The sequence below is a fragment of the Pteronotus mesoamericanus genome, unplaced genomic scaffold, assembly GCF_021234165.1.
Source record: "Pteronotus mesoamericanus isolate MK-2021 breed Mesoamerican mustached bat unplaced genomic scaffold, CSHL_Meso_final contig_221, whole genome shotgun sequence".
NCBI classification, from domain to species: Eukaryota; Metazoa; Chordata; class Mammalia; order Chiroptera; family Mormoopidae; genus Pteronotus; species Pteronotus mesoamericanus.
The window spans coordinates 8,678,592-8,703,716 of NW_026555092.1; the positions used below are offsets into that span (position 1 = coordinate 8,678,592).

The following is a 25,125-nucleotide window of genomic DNA, read 5'->3' on the forward strand; positions in this document are numbered from 1 at the left end:
CTCCCCATTTCCACTCCTGAGCCTGCATATATCATGAAAATGCTGGCTAAGCTTTGTTCTGCTTTGATATTGTCATCCTGCATTTCTCTGGGTAATGTGACTCTTTCAGCAGAATATTTCTGTTTTGTTGGACTCCATAGAGACTCAGTGAATAGTTGGAAAATCTTAGGTAAAGTCAGAGTTTAAAGTTAAAAGAGATTCAGGTAAAGAAAGAATAGTTTAGGTAAATAGCAAACTTTTATTGATAGTCATTGCTTGTCATGCTTTGGGTTAAGGTGCAAGGAAAACAAACACAAGTAAAATATTGCAAAAAGTGCTCATGATCTGGAGAAGAAACATAAATATGTGGTGCAATAAAGTATGATATGTGCTAAGATTAAAGTGTGTACAGGACACAGAGTTTGAAAGAGAGTGACTAAGGTGATACTCTTCAATTAAACATTTCCTGAGAACCTTCTCTGTGCAGGTATCATGTGTTATAGTAAGGGTAAAAAATTAGAGCTAAGATAACTGGGGTACTTAGGCTCTGCTGATAGGAGCGTAATTGTTAAGCACACTGTGGAAAACTGTCTGGCAGTGTCTGCTAAAGCTGATGCCCACAACCTGGTAGTTCCACTCCTACCTGGAGCTAGGCATTTCCCATTAGAAATGCAGATAGTATATATATGTTCACCAAAAGACATGTACTAGAAAGTTTATAGAAGCACTGTTCATAATAGAAATTACCCAAATACCTTACATCAACAGCAAAATACAGCAAATTAGAACAAACTACACACAACAATATGAATGGATCTCACAAGTGGGGAAAAAAAAGATACAGAAGAGTCCATATTTTATTATTCCATTTAAATAATTTACAAAAATAGATAAAACTAATCTATGCTGTAGGAAATCAGAATAGTGGTTACCACTAGGGGAGGCATGGTAACTAGAGGAGCTTCTGAGGTGCAGGTAATATTCTGTTTCTTAATCTGAGTACTGGTTACTTGGGTATGTTCAAATTGAAAATCAGTCAAGCTGTATGCTAGGAACACTTTTCTTTATGTATATTATACCTTGGTCAAAAGCTTGGAGTTTTTAAATGTGCTATGGGAATGTGAACAAAGATTAATTCTGGCTGAGGGGTTCAGGGCAGGAGACTTGGTAGAAGGAGAGGTGGTAATTCAGCTGAGCCTTACTGTGTTTGGGTTTAGTGAGGTGGGAGGAAAGAGGAGAAGCAGAGCATTTCAGAGAGAACTGCATGAGCAAAAGCAGTGAACCTTCTGGAGAAGGTAAAATAGCCTGGTTTGGCTAAAGCATATTGTATAGGTAAATATGAGGCTGGAAAAGTAAGTTAAAGGAAGACAAACTATGAAAGGACTCAAATGTCAAGGTAAGGAATTTGGACTTGATTTTCCAGGAAGCCTTTGAAGGTCTTTTCAACCCAGGAGTGACCTTGTAAGGGTTGTAGGGGATTTAACGAGGGGAGTAATTATGTCTTTATCCTCTGTGCATCAGTGAGATGAAGTCTAGTTTCGTTCATAATTATTAATTCAGAGCCTTGTCCTGAATGAAAGAACTATTTCACCTCATTGCTTTTATTGCCCATCTTCTTATGCCCAACACTTTTCCTTCTTTCTTCCTTCTCCTTGCCAAAAGCAAAACAAAAAACCAACATATGGCATTACCGTGTAGTATATCTGGCCACATCTCTTAAGAGAGCCAACAGACACAGTATCCTTTTTGTGACAGGCAAGAAGAGAGGCGGAGGCGGTCCTTCCAGGATTACACTGGGCAGAAGATCACCCTCGAGGCTGTCCTGAACACCACATGCAAGAAGTGTGGCTGTAAAGGTAAGGTGAAGCCTCTGCTGTTTCAGACTTTCTCTCCTTGGAGACAGACCCTTTACTGGGTGAGCAGCCTAGTGAGTTTAATTCACCCTCTTTTTAAGCCAAGTGATTGCCTTACTTATTCATGCTGTTTTTCCAGCTAGACTTACATAAGAGTTCATGCCTTGCTACTTTTTCTGTTTCTTCTTCTGAATGCTAACTCTGCTGTTGGCCCTGGTTTATATATTATCCCTACCTCTTCCCCCACTCTGCATCTGGTGCCCCGCCTGGGCAAGGCCCCAGATACCATGCCAGGAAGGTAAGAATGTTGGATTATGACTAACACTCTACATTTTATCTTCAAGGACCATTATTGTTTTCCTGCAAGAATTAAGCATCTTAGAAACATATTCTTTAAGGATCCAAGTTAAACCCTTTCTTGCTCATCTCTTTAAACTTCAGAGTTTTGAATACAATATCCTTTTAATAATAAAGAACGCACGCTAGTCATTTCCTTTTAGCTCTATTTCCTCAGGTTTCCTCCAGTCTTACCCAGATATTAAAGAGCTCTTTCAGCCTGACTTCCTTGTTGGAGTTATAATGAGAGGGATTGCCAACTTCTCATTTTCAGAGTGACCTCAATTTGTCACCACCTCTCCCTAGCCTTCCATCTACCTAGTCTTGTTGATTTTTCTACAATGACTGGTGGCATACTTTGTGCCCTGGTTGAGGTTGTGGGATTTAAGCCCCTATTTATCATTAATGTAGACGAAGGAAGGGAAAATAAAATTGAGAGAAAGAATACCTCCTCAGTGGAATTGTGGGAACATTCCATATATTTGGAAAATTCTATGCTGTATTCCTCTTCCAGGCACCATCCAGCTTCTGGATTCAGAGTTGCAAAGTAGTTTACATACTGCTTGTGATGATTTTATCCAATTCTCTGTGCCCCTGAGGTAGGATCTACAATAAGTTCAAGCAAAACCAGCTGTGTAGCATCTGTTAAAGGGGCCTTTGATAGCACTGTAGGCTCAGGGAGGGTGGGGTCTTCTTACCTTTAACTTGTGTCCACCAGGTGTTACATGAGGCAGAGAAGAATAATGGGAGATGGAATTTGACCCAGTCAGCAAAGGCTGGGCCAAAGGTGGTTGGTTTTGGTGCAACAGAAAGAGCGCAGGGCAGGGAGGCACAAGACCCCAGGTAAGTTTTAGCTCTGTTGCTATCTGCGTGACCTTGAGCTACTTTCTACTCTGGGCCTTCATATTCTCTGCAAATGCAGTGTTGGATTTGATGATCTCTAGGGCTCTTGCCAGCCCTGACAGTCTGTGAATGTTGACTGCTCCTAGGTGACTCTGACTGTCTCTCTGTGTGCTAGCTTGGATGCTGCCTTCCTGCCAGCTGCCTGAGAGCTGTCTTTCCTTAGGGTCTTGGCCTGCCCCTTGGCTCCTTCTGCTAAGCGTTCTGCGCTCTGGAGCAGCCTTTTGTTGTCAGGAGTAAGTTCCAAATAGATCTTTAAAAATTATTAAGTTCCATTGCTAATGGAGGGCAGCACCCGCCTGCATCCTCATATCCTCTGCCATTTCCAAAGCAGCGCCAGTGTTTCCCACAGCTTTAGGACCAGCTGCTAGCCTGGCTCTGGTTGAGTGAGTAATGCCTTCTTGAGGTGACAGAAAATCTACTCTGAATCCAATAGCTGCTCTGAATGAACTCAATAATAGCTGCTGAACCGGCTAGCCCCTTCCAGGAGCCTATGGGGAACATCCACCGGCTGAGAGGAAAGACTGATTCTTTCTCTCTACCTTTTCTGCTTCTCTTCTGCAGGCCACTTTGCAAAGGATTGTTTCATGCAGCCAGGCGGGACCAAATACTCTCTGATACCTGATGATGAGGAAGAGAAGGAAGAGCCAAAGTCAGCAGAGTTTGAGAAGCCTGACCCCACAAAGAATTCTAGAAAAAGAAAGAAAGTGAGTGCTATCTTGCTTTTATTTTATCTTTTTTTTTGTTTGTTTTAAAATGAAAATGTACTTTTTGCAGAAATGTTAGAAATACTGAAAAACCTAAAGAATATTAGGATCTTCGTAATCTTTCTACCCAGGGAAATTCTTATAGTATTTTTGGTATATTCTAATCTTTTTTCTAGGTAATAATTTACACACACACACGCACACACACACATACACACACAATGATACTACATATACATATAAACACAAAACTATGGTCGTACTAGGTATAGTTTATATCCTACTCTTTTCATTATACTTATCAAAAGCATTCTCTAGTATACTTAAGTGTTCTTCAAAAATTTGATTTAAGAGCAACATATGGTATTCTGTCTGTTCTGTGGCTGTATGATGTTTTATATAATAATTTTTCTGTTGTTTTTGATTACTTCCAATCTAAATTTTGGCCACGTATCTTACTGTTTTCTTTGGATAAGAATGTCTTGTCTCCCATCTACTACTTATAGGAGAATTTATTTATAAAACAGATGTGGTGGTGCAGAAGAACAGTACATTTGTAATTAGTCACGTACTACACAGGAAATGAAAAAAATGCTATAGTTTGGTCAGAAAATAGTGGTTTTCATGTTGTATAGTATTTTTCAAATTGTGGCCAGTTATTAAGTTTTAGAGTTTTGTTTTGTTTCATTTAATGCTGCGCAAACTTTTATTGCAGTCAGCTTGTCCCAGGCACTGTAAACCTAGGAATACAAAAATTGTGATAAAGTCCTTGCCCTCAGTGGGCACTATCTACAAATTAAGTATTATATCCATTTTATAGGTGAAAAGACCTATTTTAATAATATAAGAATTAGCCAAGTATATGAATAATAATTTATTGATCTGTGTGTTCTCTCCCTGGGTGATCACATCCTTCCTAGGACTTTAGCTGGCTCGGTGACTCCCACATCTCTAACTATTATCCTACAGGCACCTCACACTTTGGCTTGAAGTCCATCAGACTTCGGTTTGAGGCTCGTCTGTGCTACTTTCCAGCTTTGTGACTTTGGGCTAATTTCAGTTTTTTAATTTTCACAATGGGATTGTTCTGATCTTTGATAATAGTGTGTCTCCCATATGTGCCGTGGAACAGAACCCAGAACCCTTTTGCTGGATGATGCTCAACCAGCTGAAACCCGCACTGGTGCTTTATTTATTTATTTTTTAAAGGTTTTATTTATTTTTAGAGAGAGAGGAAAAGAGGGGGAGAATCATCTCAATGAGCGAGAGAAACATCGGTTAGTAGCCTCTCGCACGCCCCCAACTGGGGATCTGGTGTGCCCTGACTGGTAATTGAACTGGCAACCTTTCAGTCTGTAGGCTGGTGCTCAGTACACTGAGCCACACCAGCCAAGGGATATGTTGCTTTATTCTGAACACAGGATTTAGCCTTACAAACCTTTCTTTTTCTTTTAATCCTTACCCAAGGACATGTTTCCACTGTCCATGATTTTAGAGAGAGAGGAAGGGAGAGAGAAAAATACTGATGTGAGAGAGGAACATCAATTGGTTGCCTCCTGTATACACCCTGGGGATCAAACCCACAACCTAGGTACATGCTCTGACCAGAAATTGAACCAGCAACCTTTCAGTGCATGGAACAATGTTCCAACCAACTCAGCTACATGGCCAGGGCTCATGCCTTTATTTCTTTTCTTTTTTCTTTTTTGTTTATCATGCCTTTATTTCTTGATGTTAGTGTTTCCAGAACCTCTCTTGTAGCGATCCAAAGACTTGATTTAAAGAGGGAAAAGGGAAGTTTCCACTGTATAACCACATTGTTGAAATATAAAACAAAAGAAAGGCAGTCCATAATCTGACCACTTTACCAGAATTTATATTATTGTGGCACATATTTTCTACCAGCTGTTTTTAAATGTTTTACCTAGGTGTAATAAAAATATATGTACAATTTTGTTTCCCACTTTTTTACTTCATCATAAGTATCTTTCAATTTTTGTCACTTAGTCTCAGTACCGCTCATTTGCAATGGCTGTACCATATTAACATCAGGTGGATGCTGAGGAATTGCATTTTTGGAGGCAGTAGAGGGTGGTAGTTAAGAACCTGGACTGATAAGACAGAGAGACTGCCCAGGTTTCATCCTTAGTTCAATCCTCTAACAGTCCTGCTTTGAGAATTAAGAAATTGAAGTTAGGCTAATTACTGAACTTCTCTGAAATCTGTTTCCCTATTTTTGAAATGGGAATAATAAGCATCTACTTCATAAAGTTACTAGAATGCATGTAAAACTCTGAGCACAGCACCAGACATACAGCAAAGCCCAATGTAAGTCAGCTTCAAGTAGCTGTTGCTTAAAAGCAGCAGGCTTGTGGTCAGAGACTGGGTTGAAATACGGACCTTGGGTTCAAGGTATTCTTTATGTATTCTGGACATCAATCCTTATTAGTTATATGACTTGCATATTTTTTTCCTATTCTATAGATTGCCTTTTCACTCTGTTGATAGTGTCCTGTTTTGGGGTTTTTCTCAGGTCTACCTTTTTTTTAAAAATTGTGGTGAAAAAACACATAAAACTTGCTATCATAACATTTTTAAATGTACAGTTCAGTTGTAGATAATCACATGACAATGTCTTTCGATGCACCCAATTTTTAATCTTAAATCCAACTTAACCTATTTTTTTACTTTTGTTTCCTATACTTTTGGTTTTACATTCAAGAAATCATTGCCAAATTTAATGTCATAAAGCTTGAGAGTTTTATACTTTTAACTTTATTTAGTTTTTTGACCCTTTTTGAGATTTTTTTTGTTTTGTCTTTTGTATGTGGTACAGTAAGGGTCCAGCCTCATTTTTTTTTTCACATGTGGCTCTCCAGTTTTCCTAGCACACTCTGTTGAAAAGACTGTTCTTTCCTGTTGAATGGCATTGGCACCCTTGTTGAAAATCATTTGACCATATACCTGAGGTTTTATTTCTGACTCTATTCTATTCCATTGGTCTATATGTCTGTCTGTATGCTAGTCCAACACTGTTTTGATTATTCTTACTTTGTATTAAGTTTTGAAATCAGGAAATATGAGTCCTCCAACTTTGGTCTTTTTCAAGATTATTTTGGGTATTTGGGGTCCCTTGAAATTTCATATGAATTTTAGGATGTATTTTCTATTTCCACAAATATGTGATTGGGATTTTGATAGGGTCATATTAAATCTATGTATTGCTTTGTGCATTATTGACATATTAACCAACCCATGAACACAGATGTAGATGTTTTCCATTTATTTGTATTGTCTGTAATTCCTTTAAGCTGCATTTTGTAGTTTTCAGAGTACAAGCATTTTTGCCTCCTTCATTAAGTTTATTCCTAATAACTATTTTGTTCTTTTCGATGTAAATGGAATTGTTTTCTTAAATTTTTTTTTTTGATTGCTCATTGTTAGTGTATAGAAATACAGCTGATTTGGGGATGTTGATTTTGTGTCCTACAGCTTTGCTGAATTCAGTTATTAGTTCTAACAGGTTTTTTTGTGGAATATTTAGGATTTTTTGCATATAAGATTATATCTGCAAACAGGTAATTGTACTTTTATAGTAGAGCTAGATCTTTTTAACTGTGATTCTATTTATATGTTTCAGGGATTTTTTTCTCTTTCGACTTTTTAAAAAATTTTTAAGTTTTTTATATTTTAGAGAGTGGGGAAGCAAGGGAGAAAGAGAGGTAGAGAAACATCAATGTGTGGTTGCCTCTCATGTGCCCCCCACCAGGGACCTGGCCTGCAACCCAGGCATGTGCTCTAACTGGGAATTCGACTGGCAACCGTTTGTTTCACAGTCCAGTGCTCAGTCCACTGAGCCACACCAGCCAGAGCCCAGTATTCTTTTTTGTGTGTGTTTTGTTTTAAATTGATTTTCAGAGAGAGAAAGGGAGAAAGAGGAACATCAGTTTGTTGTTCCACTTATTTATGCATTCACTGGTTGCTTGTTGTATGTGCCTTGACTGGAGATTGAACCTGCGGCCTTGCGAATTGGAGACAATACTCTAACCAACTGAGCTACCCAGCCAGGGCCCCAGTATTCTATTCAGTATACCATACTTCAACCATTAATTCATTTAGCTCTTCAATTACTTATTTACTCAACAAATATGTATTTAGTGTCTCACACAGATCTGTTGTGTATTGTGTTAGGTGCTTGAATTATCAGGACTTACAGGGCCCTTTTTTTTGCTAGTTTTTTGCCCTGTCACCAGCTACCCATAGCAGCCATTTGATGTTTATTTTATTTTATTTTTTTTAATTCTCAACTGAAGATATGTTTATTAATTTTAGAGGGAGGGAAGGGGAAGAGAAAGGGAGAAACATCAATGTGAGAGAGAAAAATTGATCAGTTTTCTCCTGTACTTGCCCTGACTGGGGAATCAAACTGGCAATCTAGATATGTGCCCTGACCTGGAATTGAACCTACACCCTTTTGGTGCTCCAACCAACTGAGCCACCCGGTCAGGGCTGATGTTATCTTTGATCTATTTCTGTTCACAATCATAAATCAAGACTCTGGGCCTCCTACCTATTTCCTTTTACACTCTAAATTGTTTATTCCAACAGGAGGTTGGCTTTCCTTATGACTAAAAACTTCTACCTGAGATGGCTATTTTGGATTGTGTAAGAGTGGCAGATTTGGTTGCCCATTCTAGCACAAATTGACTGAGAACAAAAATGGAACCGAGTAGGTTCATCTGAAGGAGAATGCCTTCTGCAGTCCATGTTGCTGAATAGGATTGTGGGTAGCAAGAATGCCCAGTGTGTAGAAAGCATATATGATGGACAACTCACTTACAGTGAAATAAAGGTCATACATAGCATCTGCACTCAAGCAGTTAATAGCATAAGAACAATAAGCAGCCAAAGTATGGTGGCAAAAGACAGAAACTCACTTCAAGAGGGTTATTGGATCTCATAGAAATCCAGTGATAGGAAGCAGAGTATGGCTGGGCCACCCAGAACTAGAACCGGAAAGGAACAGGCTATTGGAATCTCATCTCTGCTTCTTCACGTGACTGCTTTATTGTCCCACTTATTTCTGCAGTCTGGTGGAAGGAATGCCTAATATAAAGCCTCTAAGGCAGGAGAAGGTGCTAGGCATGTTGGGGAACCAAGAAATGGCCCAGGATAAAGAAAGAATGTTACCAGCCCTGGCTGGTATGGCTCAGTGGATTGAATGCTTGTCTGCAAACCAAAGGGTCAGCAGTTCAATTCCTGGTCAGGGTACGTCCCTGGGTTTGGGCCAGGTCCCCAGAAGGGGAGGCATGTGAGAGGTGATCACACATTGATGTTTCCTTCTTCCTCCCTTCCCCTCTCTCTAAAAATATATAAATAATTTTTTTTTTAAAAAAAAGAAAGGACGTTACCTGTTTCAAATAATGCCTGCCACATAATAGGCATGCACAAGCTACCTTTGAAAAGATAGACTCCATAATCTCTGATATCTGTAGCTCCTCTGGTTCAATTGCTCAGTGAGACCTGCCCTCAGTTTGAAGAGTTATAGGGACTCACTCCTACTGCTGCTGGTAGGTAATAATGAAGGGAGCAGGGGCAGGAATAAGAGACCTAGCCCTGATAAACCTAGAATATAGTCAATAATAATGTAACAACTCTTTTTATCAAGTATGCATGCCCTTGTCCAAAAATCTAGTATGCATTGGTTTAGTTCTGTATACCCATTTGGTACCATGCCAATTTTTGCCTGAAAATTGTAAGTCATTTTTGTTGGGCATAATTAGAACAAGAGGAAACTGTTGCAAATGGAAATGGATATGAAGTGGTTGGCAAAACAGGAATAGAAATTTTTGTCGCGAAGCCCTGGATAATTTTCCTCTGAACCTGTGGTCGGTGCTTTGCTGGCCTCTTTCACTTATCATATGCCATCATAGGTCTTTCTGAGTCAGTGTTACATTATGAGGAAGCATGTGCCTTGGGATCAGGCTGTCCACAGATTATAGCGAAGTTTAGTTATATTTGACCCAGAATGTAATTTTCTCCTTTTGATAGGGTTACTATAATTACTCTCTTCAGGACTATATATAGGAGAACAGAAATAGGAATGTCATCCCGTGGCTGCAGTGCTGGCTCTGCCCTGTTGTCCAGAAAACTTCTGGAGCCTATCTGAGAAAGAGAGAGAGAGCGAGAGAGAGCGAGTGAGAGATTGCCAGCCCCGGGCCCATTTGCTCGAGCACAGAGAGTTATCCAGTGTAGTCTGTGCAAAAGCTTTCATTCAGTGAGTCCCCTTCTGTTGAATAAAGTCTAGATTCCTTTAAGATTCTTCACAATCTTAAAAAAAAAAAAAAAAGACTCTTCACAATCTTTCCAGCTTCCCAGCATCATCTCTCACAAACACTGTATTCCAATCTGATTTCATTAAAAGAGCGTCTACTGTGTGCCAAGCTCTGTTCCAGTCATTGCAGGCACAACAGTGAACAGAACAGGTAAAATTCCTATCTTTGTGTACCTACATTCTAAGGGGATCACAGACAATAAACTGGTAAACAAAAGACAAAGTAAGTTTTATGGAGAAAAATTAATTTGGTTAGATATATGGGGAGTGCTGGTTTGGAGACAGGTAGGATAAGTGACTTGGCATTTTAGGTAGAGTGGTAAGGGCAGACCTTTCTCATTAAGCATCATTTGAGTGGATATTTGAAGGAAGTGAGAAAGCAAGCTACACATAAGTGGAGAGAAAGCATTTCAGCCAGTAACAATAGCCAGATATTGGGAGTGACCTTGGCATGTTTAAGGAACAGTAAGGAGGCCGGTGTAGCTGGAGTGAAGTGACTGAGAAGAAAGGAAGTTAGAGGAAACCCAGGGCTGTCTAGGAGAATATGAGGACTGCACCCTTCCCTTAGAGTGAGATAGATGTCAATAGAGGTTTTGACTAGAGGGATGACATGTTCTAAATTACCTTTTAAGAGAATTATTTTGGCTGCTATTTGTAAACTAGATGGTTAGAAAGCAAGGGTGGAAGCAGTTAATGGCCAGCATTAATAATCCAGGTGAGATGGTGGTGACTTAGACTAGAATGAGAGTGGAGGGAGTGGTGAGAAGTGTGGCCCTGTTTTGAAGGCAGAGCTGACAGAGTGATTGGATATGAGGTAGGAAAGAGAACAGTTAAAGATGACTAACAGGAAGATTTGAGTTAAGAGGAGAAGGAATGCAGAAGTATGGGAGTGGGGCTTAGTTTTGAATTGCTGTCTATGAAGAAGGGAAAGAAAGCTGGAGGAGAGTAGGTTTGGGAGGGGCAAGGCGTAGGAGTTGAGATGCCTGTCAGATATCCACATGGAGGTATAGAGGAGGCAGTTGGATGTATCGTTCAGAGTTAAGGAGAGGCCCAGGTAAGAGATAAACCTAGAATATAATCAATAATAATGTAACATCTTTGTATGGTGACAGAAGGTAGTTGGACTTATCATGGTTATCACCTCATAATATATATAAATATCGAATCACTGTGTTGTGCATTTCAAACTAATATAATATTATAAGTCAATTATACTTAAAAAAGACATAAATTTGGGAGTCATCTACATATATAGATGGTATTTAAGTTCATATATGAGATCACCTGGAGAGTAAATACAGGGAAGAGAAGGGGTTTGAGGGCTTGAGCCCTAGAGTGTTCCAGCTTCTAGAAACTGAACCAGCAAAGAAGACTGAAAAGGAACAGCCAGAAAGTCAGCAGAAAAGTAAGAGAATGTGGTGGAATGTGGCCCAAGAATTGACCACAGACCTGGCCATGGGGAGGTGATTGGTAACTTTGACAAGAGCTGTTTCAGTAGAGTGGTGGGGTAACAACCTGGTTAAAATTGTTCAGGAGGGTTTTTGTTTGTTTTTTGTTTAGGGATGAGCCAGTAAAAAGGGGAAAATTGATGCACAAGAGAAGGGACAATTCCTGGACCGATGTTGAGTAGGAGAGAAGGGATGGGATCCAGTACATGATTAATAAGCCACATGAGATAATTTGTCACTCTTGAAAGATCTTTCAAGCGGTTGTCTCATTCCGTCTTCCCTTTGGCTGGAAGGCCCGTGCTTCCCTTCGTCCGACAGCACCGCCACCACCACTCCACCCGCCAAAACCATATTCATCCTTCGAGAGCACCACACATACCTGTCCTCCATGCAGCCATCCTCAGAGTCCTTGGACATAATTGATTTCTTTCCCTTGTGTGTCCAAAGCCTGTTTTTTGTACTTTTCTTACATCACTTCAATGGACTGCCTAGTATCTTAATTAGTTATTTTTTTCCTTGCTTAGATAATTTGTTCCTTCTAAGCTCCTGGTCCCTAATTTCTGACCTCATTCAGCTATTATAAAAAACACAAGTTAACTAATAGATATTTCTGGCTCGTAGAAGGTACTCAACAAATATTTGTGGAATAAAGGTACTGTGTGATTGTAAGGAGTTATTTCCCTTGTTTGACGAGGTTGGCTTAGGTTTGGACGAATGGTGCCAGGCTCCACTCAATGAATGTGTTTACTTTGCATCTCCTACTAGTGCAAATACTACTCTCTGTTTGTCTGAATTCTATTAAAAAATCTGTGTGTTCTCCTAAGAAACATTGTATGTAACTGTGGGTCTCTAAAGTGCTGTGTAGGTAGTAAAGTTCAGTAAATATTTGTGAGTTGATTAATAAAACTTTTTTTGTGGTCTTACCTTTTCCAGTCTATGATAAACTGGTGCCCTGTGGGAACTTGTGGCCAGGAATTACCCTCTATCCTATTTCCCAAAAATTCATCCTAGAGATCAATTTGAGAGTCAGATCATCTCTTGAGAATCAGTCATTTCTTAAGAATAATTCTTAGCCCTGACGAGGTAGCTCAGTTGGTTAGAATGTCATCCAGATACGCCAAGGTTGTGGGTTCAGTCTCCAGTCAGGGCACATACAAGAAGGACCACTGAATGCATAAATAAGTGGAATAACAAATCAATGTTTCTCTCCTTTTCTCTCTCTCTAAAATAAATAAAATTAGTTAAAAAAAAGAATACTTCTTAAGAATAAATAAAAATAGTAAGTGCTTGTTTGCTTGATTTCTGCCCAAATAAGTGCCTTTTAGTTGGGAAGTACTAAGTTAGATACTGCCTATCATCTAGACAGAGCTAAAAAGAATATCCACACTGGGACCCAGCCTGAGTCAATACGGGTTCTACCGCTTGGACAAGTCACTTTATTTCAGTCAACCTTTCTGAAGTTATAGTTTTCTTTTCTGAAAATATAGGGAAAATTATGTCTACTTAATAGATTTGCTGTGAAGGTTAGATGAGGAATGTGTGAAAAGTGTCAAATTCAGCATCTAGAAAAGTATGTACTCAATAAATGTTAGTTGCTGTTACTCCCCTTTCTCAGTTTGTGATTTTGTTTTTCTCTTACACTGGGTTGCTGGTATCCTGTTTCAGAACTGCAGGGAAAACGGGTGGGCTAGCTGATGTGGCCCGAGGTGTGTGGTTTTTCCTAGAGAGCTTTTGAGCCATGGCTTCTTTACCATGTCCCTCCTGGCCTGCCTGCCAAGGGTCACATCTCTGGGTCATTTCTTTACCCTTTATCTTCTCTTCTCCCTTGAATGCAGTTGAGTGACCAGAAGGTAGTTTCACAATCGGCTGTCCATCCTTTTCCACTGCAACTCCCAACTTTCCTTTTGAACTGCAACTTCTGAGGTGATTGTTCTTTGTTCTCTGGCTGAAAAGTTAGACACACAATGAAAATGGTATTATCTGCTAGAGGACTAGATTTTCTTTGCTCAGAGTTGCAAAAGAGCTTTTGTGTCAAGATTGAAGTCTAGGGAGTTCTTGCTAAGTCGAGTACACGTCCTGGCACGCCAAAGTTGTCAACTGATTTGCTTTTCTCTTTTCTTCTCCTGAGCCTGCATCTTTGAGAGAGAGCAAAATGGAAATAATGCCCAACTCTGAGTAAGAAAGTACCACATTCTTATCATGACAGTGTGCATCAACTCACTTAATGTACTTTTTCTGAGTTGCCATTTTCTCGTTTGCAAAATGGAACTAATAATTCCTGAATTTTGACCTTAGCAAGTTGTAATAGGATAAGGGATGCAGAGAACTTGATGAACTAGAGTGCTACTTAGATGTAAGGAGCATAATTACTTTCCTTCCTCATTTTCCCAGGCTGGGCCAGGCTCAGCATTTATGCTTATTTCCCTCCCCAGAACCCTGCCTTATCTAAGGGACAGAACCTGTTGAGAGTCCCAAGCCCACATAGCCTGTGATGGGCTTCCATGTTCCTGCCACCCAGGAAGGTGCAGTAACGTGGGCCAGACCAATGAGTTGCCAGCTCTCAGCTCCTCCCAGCCATGGTTCCTATAGGTAATGTGGACCTAGGAAGCTTCCCCTCTTTCTACTCCATTGGAGACTCCAAGAAAAAAATTTTGGTTTAATTGCCTCTCAGAATTTTGACTTATCTGCCATAGATGCATAGCCAGATTGTCAGAACATTCTGGATTTCTCTGAAATGAGAAAATAATGCATTACTTCTAGCTACCCTTGAGTGTCTACCATATATCAGGCACTATAATTAGAATTTATATTTAATGCTCATAGCATCCTTTGAAATAGATATTATGTGCAATTTACTGAAAAGAAAAACTAAGGTTCAAAAAAGTTAAGTTTCTTGTTCCAAGTCACACAGCTAGTAAGTGGTAAAATTGGAATTTGAACTTACTTCTTATTCCAAAATTGTTCTTCTGATCATACCACGAGGCCTGCCAGCACTATATATAGAGAGGGGCTGTGTGCTACAGCGGAAAATTCAGGAGATTTCCAGTCCTGTGATCTGCAGGCAGATCCCAGCCTGCCTGTGCTATCTGAGGCAAGTGGCTGTCAACTTCTCCAGCCGCGGATACTGTCTCTGTCCCATTAAATCTTAATCACAACCACATGACCCCTCTTTCTCTCCCCTCCCCCCCTTTCCTTCCTCCGCGCCCCCGCCCCCCTGTTTCACAGTGGAGGAAACTTAGTAAGGTGAAATAGTGTGCCCAGGATTACAGAATAGTAATGGTAAAGCCAGAGTTCAGGTCTGTGTGTGCTACCTGCTTTGGTGTTCTGTCCACCATTTGTCACAGCCAGCCTCTAAGACCTGGTGCATCACTCAGGCAGACTTACAGCTTTCAGGATGCTCGTTGAAAGCCTATAGGAGCAGGAGCCTCACCCTCTGCTGCTGTTCCTTTCTCTTCGCATAATCTTTCTTCTTAGAAACCTCACTAAGGCAATACAAACATTTGAAATTTAAGGAGAAGGTCTGTGTAAAGCTTAAAAACTGCCCAGAGCCTGGGTATCTGCCTCCCATCCTTTGTATGAGTTTGTGCTGCTATCTGGCAGCATGGTATAGTGGGTAGTTTTCAGAAAACTCTTTCTGAAGTTTTTTCTTTATCATATAATCTTGTAAAGTTGTTGTGAAGGTTAGAAATGATAAATATTCAGGGGCAGCAGGTAGAGCCTTATTAACTGGTGGCAGTTATTTACTCTGGCCATGGGGTCTAATAGAAACCAGACTGGGAGTCAGGAGTCCTAAATCTATTATTACTTTCTCATCCTGTGACCTTGGGCATGTGAAGCGCTGTCTCTAGATTGACTAGGTGATCCCTAAGGACTCCTTTTAGCTTTTATATCTGTGCTTTTTAAAGATGAAAGTAATAAATGTTTAAAAAATTCGAACTGGACAGAGTTATATGAAGTAAAAAATGAAAGACCCCGTCTTTCCTTATTAGATACATTCCTGAGATACTTCTACTTTGTGTGCTTTCTGTTGTTTTCTGTGTATTGTAAATATATACAGGTATATGTAAATGTATGTATATATACACACATTGTATACTATGCATGTATGTGTGTGTGGATAAGTACATGCACATGTATGTTAAATACACTAGAAACTAGAATTCATACCGTATTATGGCTTGATCCTTTACTTGCTTTGGGCATTTTTCTTATTGATAATTGAAGATTTTTTTAATTAATGTTTTATAATTTATTAAGTGGTCCCCTATTGATTACATGTCATGATTTTTTAAAAAGCAAATATATATACACAATGTTGAGTTTTCTAATATGCTTTTCAGGAAAAGAAGAAAAAGAAACATAGAGACAGAAAGTCATCTGACTCTGACAGCTCAGACTCTGAGAGTGATACAGGCAAGAGGGCAAGGCACACATCAAAAGACAGCAAGGCAGCCAAGAAGAAGAAAAAGAAGAAGAAACACAAGAAGAAGCACAAGGAGTGAGAGTGCAAAGAGGAGAGGGGGTGGTTGAGAGAAGAAGGAACCAGGAGCCTTGTGCCCTGCAGCCCTGGCTCCTAAAAGACCCAATAGTGAGAATGTGGCCTCCCACCCCATGACTTCTCTCCCATGGGAGATGGCTTCCCCTCAAGCAGCAGACAGGTTTGGGAGTTACATGTCAGAAGCATCTGCCTGAATGAGTTGTCTCCTTGTCACTCCTCGTCCATTTGCAAGTGACCCCTGCAGCTCTCTCATCCATTCACCCAACTTCTTTATTCGGCAGGAGATTCTATTATCCTCTCCAGCTGCCACTGCCAGAGTCTGATTCCTGTACAGGAGTCCAGGCTAGAGCCACAGTTACTGCTGTGGAGGTGAGTCTGGCTTGTATTTGGAGAACAGAGAGATTGGCCCCTCCGCGGTGGTTTGCCCTGGGCTGATTGGTCGGTGATCTCTGCTGCACCCAACCAACACAGGGGCATATAGGCAACTGGCAGTCTGAAAAAGAATGTGGTAGGAAGTGGTGCTCGCTTTTTCCATTTTCCCTAACGTAATTTGACTATGCTAGAAGTTACAGCCAGTGGTTGCGGCCAGAAAACCATTGTCCACAGTGACTGAGCTTGTGTGTGACAGTCTGCCAGGCCACCAAACCAGACGACGCAAGCCAAGATCATTGCTTTACTTTGTGTTTACTACTGTACGAGTCAATTGGTTCCACTTCAGGTTTCTGCTTAAATTCCTGGCACTAAATGGAAGTGTGTTTGGTTTTAAACTTACTGAAAGTTCTTATTGCTACAATACTTCTTCCCAGACTTAACTTACAGACTTAAAAGTCAGAGTCTACATGACTTGACAGGAAACCATTTAATGTGTTACCTTGGACTGTGGAGAGGCCCAGCTCAGGCGCAGAGCCAGATGTACTAGCAGGTGCTTAGATCACTCATAAGCTCCCTCTTCTGTAGTGCTCAGATGACCTCTTCTCCCAGAGTTGACTAGAGAACCAGTGAGAATTTATAACTGAGTAATGGCCTGAGGTATAGGTGGGAGCTCAGCAGTCATCTAGGCCAGTGGGCATTTTCTCCCACCACTATGGCACAAGCCTGGATCCTTTGTCCTGAGCCTGCATTCTGGAATGAGAGAGAATGCAGCACTGCACAGAGAAGAGCACCTGCCCAGACCCAAGAGCATTCAATACAGACAGGCCTGAGGTGATGGTTCAGTAGCCAGGCCTAGGGAAGCCCTGCCGCTGATGGATTATTCCAGGATGGACTAGCTCATTTGGCCATGGAGAGGAAGTAAAGGCAAGGTATAGGTACAGCTGTTACATTATTGTATGTGTAAGGTGGTCAGCTACCACTGTCCCCGAGACTGTCCATTTCAGTCTCATCCAGTGCTTCTTCCTGAGTGACCTTCACACAACTGTTTCTGCCCAGTCTGACAGGGAAACTGAGACTCCCGGGGTCATGTCACCAAAAGCAAAAAGGCAACGGGTGGTCTTGGCTCTGCTTTATTGACCTCAGAGCACTCTTTGGATGTAGTTAGAAAAACAAACACAATGGGTACTGGAACTGGATCCAGGATGGTGCACCTGGCCCCAGAAGGATTTCCCCAAATGAGGTGAATTTATACAAAATGCCAGAGGAAAAAATGAGGCAATCTGGTGCTGAGTCCAGGGGTAGCCAGGGGGCAGAGGAGCAGTCAGTGAAGGTGCCGGCAGGTCACACCTCTTTCTCGTAAGTGCGAGTACAAACTGCATTGCCATGGGTGAGTGTCTGGAAGGAAAAAGAGAGGCAGATTAGGGCAGGGCTGAGGGCACAAACATGAGATCGCTCCATTCTGGTGGGGAGAACCCTCTGCCTTCATCCTAATCGTCTTCATTTATTGGCTACCTGCTATGTGCCAAGCACTTTACGTGTGTTGCTTTTTTCTAATACTTCTACCAGGTCTTTAAGTTATGCATGTAACCCCACTTTTAGAGACTTAGGAAAATGAGTCTTGAGAGAGGAAGTAACTTCATCAAGATCCCAGAGTGTTTCTTTTTCTCACATCATTCTTCTCCCTTCACCCTTAATGCGTGGGATGGTGCCTAACATGTAGTAGACAAATAGGTGAATACAAATATCCAGAGACTCCTAGGGAAGGACTGTGCCAGGCCACCAGCTCTTCTTTCCTTCCCTAACTTGGAGTAGGCCCAGGGCTGGAGCCCTGAGCCCCTACCACCCAGCCTGCCATCGTAGAGCCAGGCCCATGGTCTCCCCGTAGCCGACTGTCCAGCGACTCCTGTATCTTACGTTTCTACCAAAGGCAGGCACCTCATTCTTGACTCTGCAGGGCCCCTGCTCTGTAAGTGCAAGAATGCAGTGAGCAGGTTACACTGACCCAAGAGGGTCTGCCTTGAAGATGCTGAAGTGAAAACCTGAGGCCCTACGGAATTAGGAGGTAGAGACCATGAGTGGCTGCTATCTCCGCTTGTGGGCCTGGGAGTGTTCAGTCAAGTCTACATTCTGACTGAAGTCCCCAAGTTTGTCCCTAAACAGACAGATCTGCCGGCCTGGTTGTCACTTCCTACCCAAGCTGTCTACTCAGGTACTTGCAATAGGCCAGGCATGAAAGGCACTGAGAGCAGCTGGGGCTGGAATGAGGAAAGAAGGACTGTGCTGTCAGTCTGTGCCCCAGCCTGTCACTGCCTACAGGGTTTACATGTGGTACAGTCCAAGGGTGGAGGGGGAAAAGGAAGGCTGTGATAGGAGGCGGGAGCCTTTCTTAGGGACTCGGGGTCAGAACTGGCCCTGTTTTTTCCCTCTCGGGTGAGACAAGGCAGCAACACAGGAGGAAACAGGCTGTGGAGCACCCGTTGTCTTCCTCCCATGTCAGTGATGCTTTGTGCTCTGCATCCACTGTGTCACTCAGACGTCCCAGCAGCCCTACAGAGGTGGTGTTACTAGTACCTGTTTTTACAGTGGGACTTGAAGGTGATGTCCAAAGTCACACGGCCTATAATCTGAGATTTGAACCTCAGCCTGAGATGTGAGTCCAAAGCACTACACAGAAAATTCCCACTAACACCACCCCCACCTCTTCACTCTGCATTGTCCCGGCTCCCGGTGCTGCCACGGGAAGACTTTGGCTCTTTACAATGGGCTTGGCTGAAGGGGCAGCAGCAGTAACCAACTGGGTTAGGCTCCAAAGTGCCCGTCTTACCAGGATGAGTTTTCCATCAACGAGCTCCCGTACAAGTGTTGTTTCTTGCCCATCCCATTTCTGCACGTGGACAAGTTTGCCTCCATCCAGCGTCACAGTTGACTGTGGAAAGAGGGTAGTGGCCTGAGATATGACCCGAGCCAGGGTTGAGACAACATGGGGCCTGGTCACTGGGCCTCTGGCCCAAACTAATGATGGTGCTGGGCCCAGAGTGCAGGCAGCCCACCTCCAGCCTCGCTCTGCAGGATGTCTAGCTTCCAGCCTCTGCTCCACTACTGCCTGGTGGGGGAAGGGGCCTTCAGGGGTTGGGCAAGTAGGAGAGAGAGGCAGTGTGGTAGAGCCAGAGAGCCTGGCCCTGAGAAGCGCCACCAGCATTCAAGATGGGCATTTAACCCATACTCTTGAGTGATGCCATAGTCCCAGTGCTCCTAAGATAGAAGGGGCCTGTGCCAACATATCCCTAGGAAAGGCTGGTGAGGAGGGGGGAGTCCTGAGACTTCCCAGCCTAGTGGTGATCACATATGGTGTCTAAAAGATGCTTGGGGATGGGGAGTGTTAGGAAATTAGACCCCCCCTCCCTATATTCCTACTTCTCTTCTTGGTTCCCATCATATGACCCCTTCAGCTGACAAGTGGGCAGCAACTGCCAGGTCCTGGGTCGGAGTGCCCTTGGAGTGTTCCCCAGCTCTGGCCAAATGCCCACTTGAGTCTGCTGGGTGCTACCAGCCTGTATCAGCTGGTTCTCACTTGGCAGCTCTCCCAGGTCTCTCCTCTAGGAATTTGGGGACTCTAGGCCAGGCTAAGGGACCCTTACTGAGCAGAGTTCAGTGAAAGAATCAGATGGTCGTATGTTTGGGTGTGCTGCGGGGTGGTGTATCCTTAGCACCTCCTCATTCCTTATTCTCATTCCCTTAGTTTTGGCCCACTCACACAGCAGGTTATTTTTAGCCAGGCATCCCAGAAAACTTGTGGGGTTTGCCCCTCAAGAAAGTGGACTGGTTGAAGGAGGTAGCGGCATATGGTTGGGGCAGCCACCTCTCCCAGGTAGGCTGCCATCTTTGGGCACCACCCCAGCTCTCCTGCCAGCCTCCCATGTGATCCTGGGGTGGGCTTCAGTTCTCCCCACAAAGTAGAGCCCAGACCCTCCCTTGTCCTTCCTCGGGGCAGCTGTGAGGAGGAGGAGGAAACCGCTGAAGCGCTGAATGACGGGCTGGTCCAGGGAGACTGCTGCAGAGCCACCCTGTAGAGATGAAAGCCCCTTTGTTCTCGTGTGCCTAGCTCAGAGGCCTGAGGCAAGCTACTAAGAAAGCCACTGCAGGGTGACAGCCCCTGAAACGAGGTATGCGGCCTCTCCATCCTGAGGAGAAGGTGGACTAAGACTTGGTTAGAAGACACTAAAAACATACCCACGGCCATGCCCTGTTCAGATCACAGCTTATCCTGCCTGTGGACTGGCAGCATTGGAAATACTTCCTCAGGGTCATTGGCCAAGCCTGGGAGACGGGAACTGAGGAGGAAGCCTCTGAGTGGGTCTCAGCTCCTTGTCCCCAGTTGCCTCCTTAGTTGCTGGAGGCCAGGGATGACCTACCTGCTAATTCAGTGGAGGGCCCTGCCTTCTGGGCATCATTCCTAAAACACCTGAGGTAAGAGCCATGGCTGTTACCTGGTCCCCATCTATGGAAGGGGAAAGGAACCCAGAGCTAATGCATGCTATGCACAAGGTCACCCTCCAGCCAGAACAGTAGACACAAGTCAAGAACCTCCTGGGCTCTGCTGCCCACTCCCAGAGGCAGGTTGTAGATGCTTCTCAACCATGGAGGGGCAAAACAAGTGTATGGGACCAACACGCGTTTAGCACTGGGACATTCCAGCACTGCTCCTGCGATGACCCTTGTTTTATTTCAATCCCCCATAACAGCCTACCCCGCAGGGTGCAATAATAGGATGCAAGACTACCAGTTTATTCCCCTTCAGGGTCTCACAATTCGCATTTCCCCATGTCCCCTCCTTTTACTCACCTTCACCTTCCTGTCATCTGCTGTCGTCTCATCAAACTCCACCCCTAGCTTGAAGCTGACCTCCGTATTCTTGAAGGTGCTTTGGGTTTTTATGGTGATGGTGTCCCCATTTACTTCGATGATTGTAGTAGGCTTGGTCATATTGGCCACCTGCCTGGTAGCAAAACCCACACCTGAGAGCAGAGGGAAGGTTATGCGTATGGAGCAGAGAGGCAGGGTATAAGGAGCTCAATGAACAACTCAGGCTGGCTGTGGGAAAAGGAAGAAAAGTAGAACTTTCCAAGGCTTTGCATGGACATACGCAAAGGGACAGGCATGCCACAGCAAGTCGGTTGCACAGTAGAGACTAGAATAAGAAGTGCTTTCTGTGTGGTAAGAACTGTACATGTGTTATCTCATTCAATCCTTCCAGTCTTCCTAAAGGGTCGATTTATCTCCACTTTACAGATGCAAAAACAGAGTTAAAGCCCAGGGTCACAAATTTGAATCCTTTGACTGCAGAGCTCACTTAACTGCTCAGCTATAGTGTCTCTCAAGGCTGGAGTACAGGGTTCCCTTCCAGCAGCACCTGGGCAGCTTTCAAGCCACAGGCTAAGGAGAGAAATGTGGATTTTGCCTTAAAAAGCCCTGGAATGAGTGTTCCTCCTCTGGAAATTTTTACCCTGAGACACAGTGGAGCTTATCGCAGACCTCGGAGGTAGGCAGAGGGCACGTCTGCCTCATTGTACAGATTTAGGAGAGGCCTAAAGTGGTAGTGCAGTCAGGACTCGAATCCAGGTCTCCTGGCTCCTAGTCTTAAGGCCCGATGGGGGCCCCCAGTCCAAGTATGGCTTCCCTGGGTGCTGGGCAAAGCCCGAAGTGTCCTGCAAGGGAGTGCAGAACGAAGAGTTCTTAGGCAGTCTAAGGTGTGTCCCTGCAATCTGCCCTTTTGCCTCCAACCTCCCGTGGCTGCCTGGCCACTCTGCCCCCAGCAGCCTATACTGAGCTACCCCCCAGGGCAGAGGCAAGGCAGGAACAGCCCAGTGTAGAGAAGTCTGTAAAGTCCCCATAGTGCTTGTTGGCAGCTAGCCCATGCCCTCCATGGGTTATTGTATTTGAAATGCTCATAAAAGCCCTGAACGGTAGGTTTTATTATCCCCATTTTACTTATTATAAAGAGGTTTGGAGAGGGAAGTGACTTGCCCAAAGTCAAAGAGTAGGTGACTGACCCAGGCTCCAAAACTTTGCTGTTCCTGCCGGGCCGTCCTGCCTCCTGTAACGTGTGCCTGCGATCGCTGGTACCACCTTTGCCCCCTGAGAACCGTTGGCCCAAAATGAAGGGCACGAGCAGCTGGCCCACCCTGTTTGGCCAGTGAGGGACTTTGGCCTTACCCCCCAACAGTCAGAGTGAGTAGGGCCAGTTCCACCGCCAACAGAGATCTGGGCGTTATCACTGCACAACAAGTTCTGTTTGCACTGGACCTACCTGGAGGGGTGGAATATTTGAGGAAGGAATCTGGAGAGGGAGGGAGGGGCTGAGCCAGGAGAAACTGAGAATGAAACTGGGCTGACAATTTAGGAGACTTGGGAAGAGATAGGTTTTACTTTGAAACGAAGCTGAAGCTCTTTACTGAGAACTGAGGAGGGGCTTTCCTCCCCCACCAGCCTCAGCCTTTCTATCAGAACAACTAGAAGAGCAGATTGGATGGACTCAGCCCCCTAGCCCAAGTGGCGCCCGATAAGGAAGCAGTGGTGGTAAGGATGTTGCAGCTGACTTCAGGGAACAAGTCTTCATTTGGAATGTCGGCTGTGGGAGGTCTGGGAGGAGGAACTAATGCTGGGCATTCCAACTTCCCCAACAGCTGCCCAGGAGTCACTGGACGTAGTGCCCAGCACAAGGCAGGCCTCAAAAGCCAACCCTTGCCCCTATTTCAGGAATGGGTTAGGAACAAAGGTGAGAGGTGCCTGGAGCAGATTTCCTCCCTCCTTTGGATATCTGCAGTAATCCAGCCCACCTACCCTGGGAGGAAGGCAGGGAATACTTTCCTGGTCCCACCCTGGAGATCCCAGGTAATCTCAGAGCTGGGGATTTCAAGTCAGGCTATAACCCCGTCCATCCAAGCATGAAGCACATACCAGGAGGGGAAGGGCTGAGGCCAATTGTTAGATAAGCAGTTCCAATTACTCCCACCCACAGGGCCCATATGGAAGCTGATCTGGGTTGCAGATCTAGAAATCTAGGTTTTCTGCTCTGCTGTGGAATTTTTGTAAGTTTCTACTTTTCTTTGGGTTTCAGTTTCTCCCTCTATTGAACTAAGCAAGTAATGGGGATCTCCAAGGACCCTATGAGATTCTTTGAATTTTCACCCTTTTGCATCCCAACACCACACCCTCCTAGACCAAAGGCCCTCCCTTCCCTTAACAAGTCTAGTCCTTGCACTAGGACCCCTTTGCTGCACCCTGGAAACCCAATGGCTTTCTCCACCGCATCCTTCCCTGATGAGTGGCAAAGCCTCGGGTTGTAGCTTATGTTGGGGCCTCTTACCCCACCTTACCACTACAATTAAAAGCTCGTTACAAACCACTGCAGGACAAGGTCAGAGACTGGCTGGTGAGAAAGAGGGTGTCCTCCAGGGGAAATCCTTTTCCCCAGCCTGACATGGAGAAGCAGGGATTTTGCTAACTGTGTGGACTCCTAACTCACCTACTTCTCAATATCCCACCATTGGGGTTACGCACTCTTCTTCCATCTCTCTTCCCCTGGAAATTCCTCAATTCTGTAGGCCATAGTACAGTCCCTATCCAGACCATTCCCTTTCTAGGTCCACAATTTCCAATTCCTAAACCTCCTGTGCTGCTGTTCTCCTCCCCTAGCTACCCTCCCACTTTCTTGGATCAGTGTTCTTTTTTTATCCAAACTCTCCAGAACATAAACCCCTCTTCCTCGAAAGCACCTCTCAACCCCCAACATGGACCAGCACATCTGCTTCCTTATGCTTCCCCCCACCTGGGAATCCTCGCCAGGTTCAGACCATGAAACGCCCCTCCCAACAGGCCTCGGATGCCCTAGCCCAAGCTGCCGCCTTCTCCCCGTTCCTCATCCCCAACCTTGGCCGGGAGGGATGCCGCAGGCGCCCAGGGTACCAGCCACAACGGGAACGCGGCGCCGGTTGGGCACGCGGCCAGCCCCTCCGCCGCCTAGCATCCCGAGCCCTGCTCACCGAGTGACTTCATGTAGTCATCGAAATTCTTGCTGTCCACTAGTTTCCAGGTGCCTGCGAAGGCTTCCACCATGATGAGGCTGGGCTGCGCTAAGATGAAGCGACAAGGATGGCAAGGACGGACTCCGGGACCCGCGGCTCTCGGCGCGCGCGGCCGCTTTAAATAGCTCCTGCGTCACGTGAGGAGGCGTGGCCCACCCCTCCCCCCTTTCTGCTCCCGAAATAGGAAGCCCCAGGCTGGCCACTCACCCTACAGGGGGTGGCCGCCCATCCCCCCAGCGCACCAAAGTGGAGGGGGACAGCCGGTGGTGCCAGGCTAGCCTGTGTCAGCGCGGTGCCTGGCCTTCGAGTCCTTTGCTCCGGGAGGCAGGACCGGCTCCCTTCCCTGGCCTCAAGGCCTTCTTTGGAATCTGAGAAGGAAGCAGCTGGGGGCACGGTGCCCGCGAGCTGGGGCGCACTCCGCGGACGTCTTCCATCCCCCAGTTTCTCCCTAGGCTGGAACTAGAGCAGGGAGGCACTAGAGCACAAAGGAAACTTGCCCTTGGTCTGATGACCACGCCCGGAAAGCTCTGGCTGACTCTTCGTGAAGCAGCAATCGTGGTCCCCCTTTTACAGGTGAGGAGACTAAGAGGGGGAATTGACAAGGTCGCACGAAG

At 44.5% G+C, this 25,125-nt stretch overlaps 2 protein-coding genes across 4 annotated transcripts in view; one reads left to right on the forward strand and one right to left on the reverse strand.

Moving 5' to 3' along the window:
• The window catches only part of ZCCHC17 (zinc finger CCHC-type containing 17), a 56,646-nt gene extending 33,683 nt beyond the window's left edge, over nt 1-22,963 (forward strand). For 2 of the 3 annotated variants that reach the window (XM_054571881.1, XM_054571880.1), the window contains 3 exons: nt 1,735-1,835; nt 3,633-3,775; nt 15,898-17,390. In XM_054571881.1, the coding sequence (XP_054427856.1) occupies nt 1,735-1,835; nt 3,633-3,775; nt 15,898-16,059 (406 nt within the window). In that variant the 3' untranslated portion in view covers nt 16,060-17,390. Of the gene's footprint in view, nt 1-1,734; nt 1,836-3,632; nt 3,776-15,897; nt 17,391-22,913 lie in introns of those variants that run through there. The other variant, XR_008528991.1, reaches the window with a different exon arrangement.
• On the reverse strand, nt 17,542-24,627 carry FABP3 (fatty acid binding protein 3). Its single transcript, XM_054571882.1, has 4 exons — nt 24,470-24,627; nt 21,270-21,442; nt 19,252-19,353; nt 17,542-17,822 (listed from the first exon to the last, which is right to left on the reverse strand). Exons 1-4 carry the CDS (start codon nt 24,540-24,542, stop codon nt 17,769-17,771), a joined length of 402 nt encoding a protein of 133 aa, XP_054427857.1. The 5' UTR covers nt 24,543-24,627; the 3' UTR covers nt 17,542-17,768.
• Nucleotides 24,628-25,125: the final 498 nt, after the last annotated feature.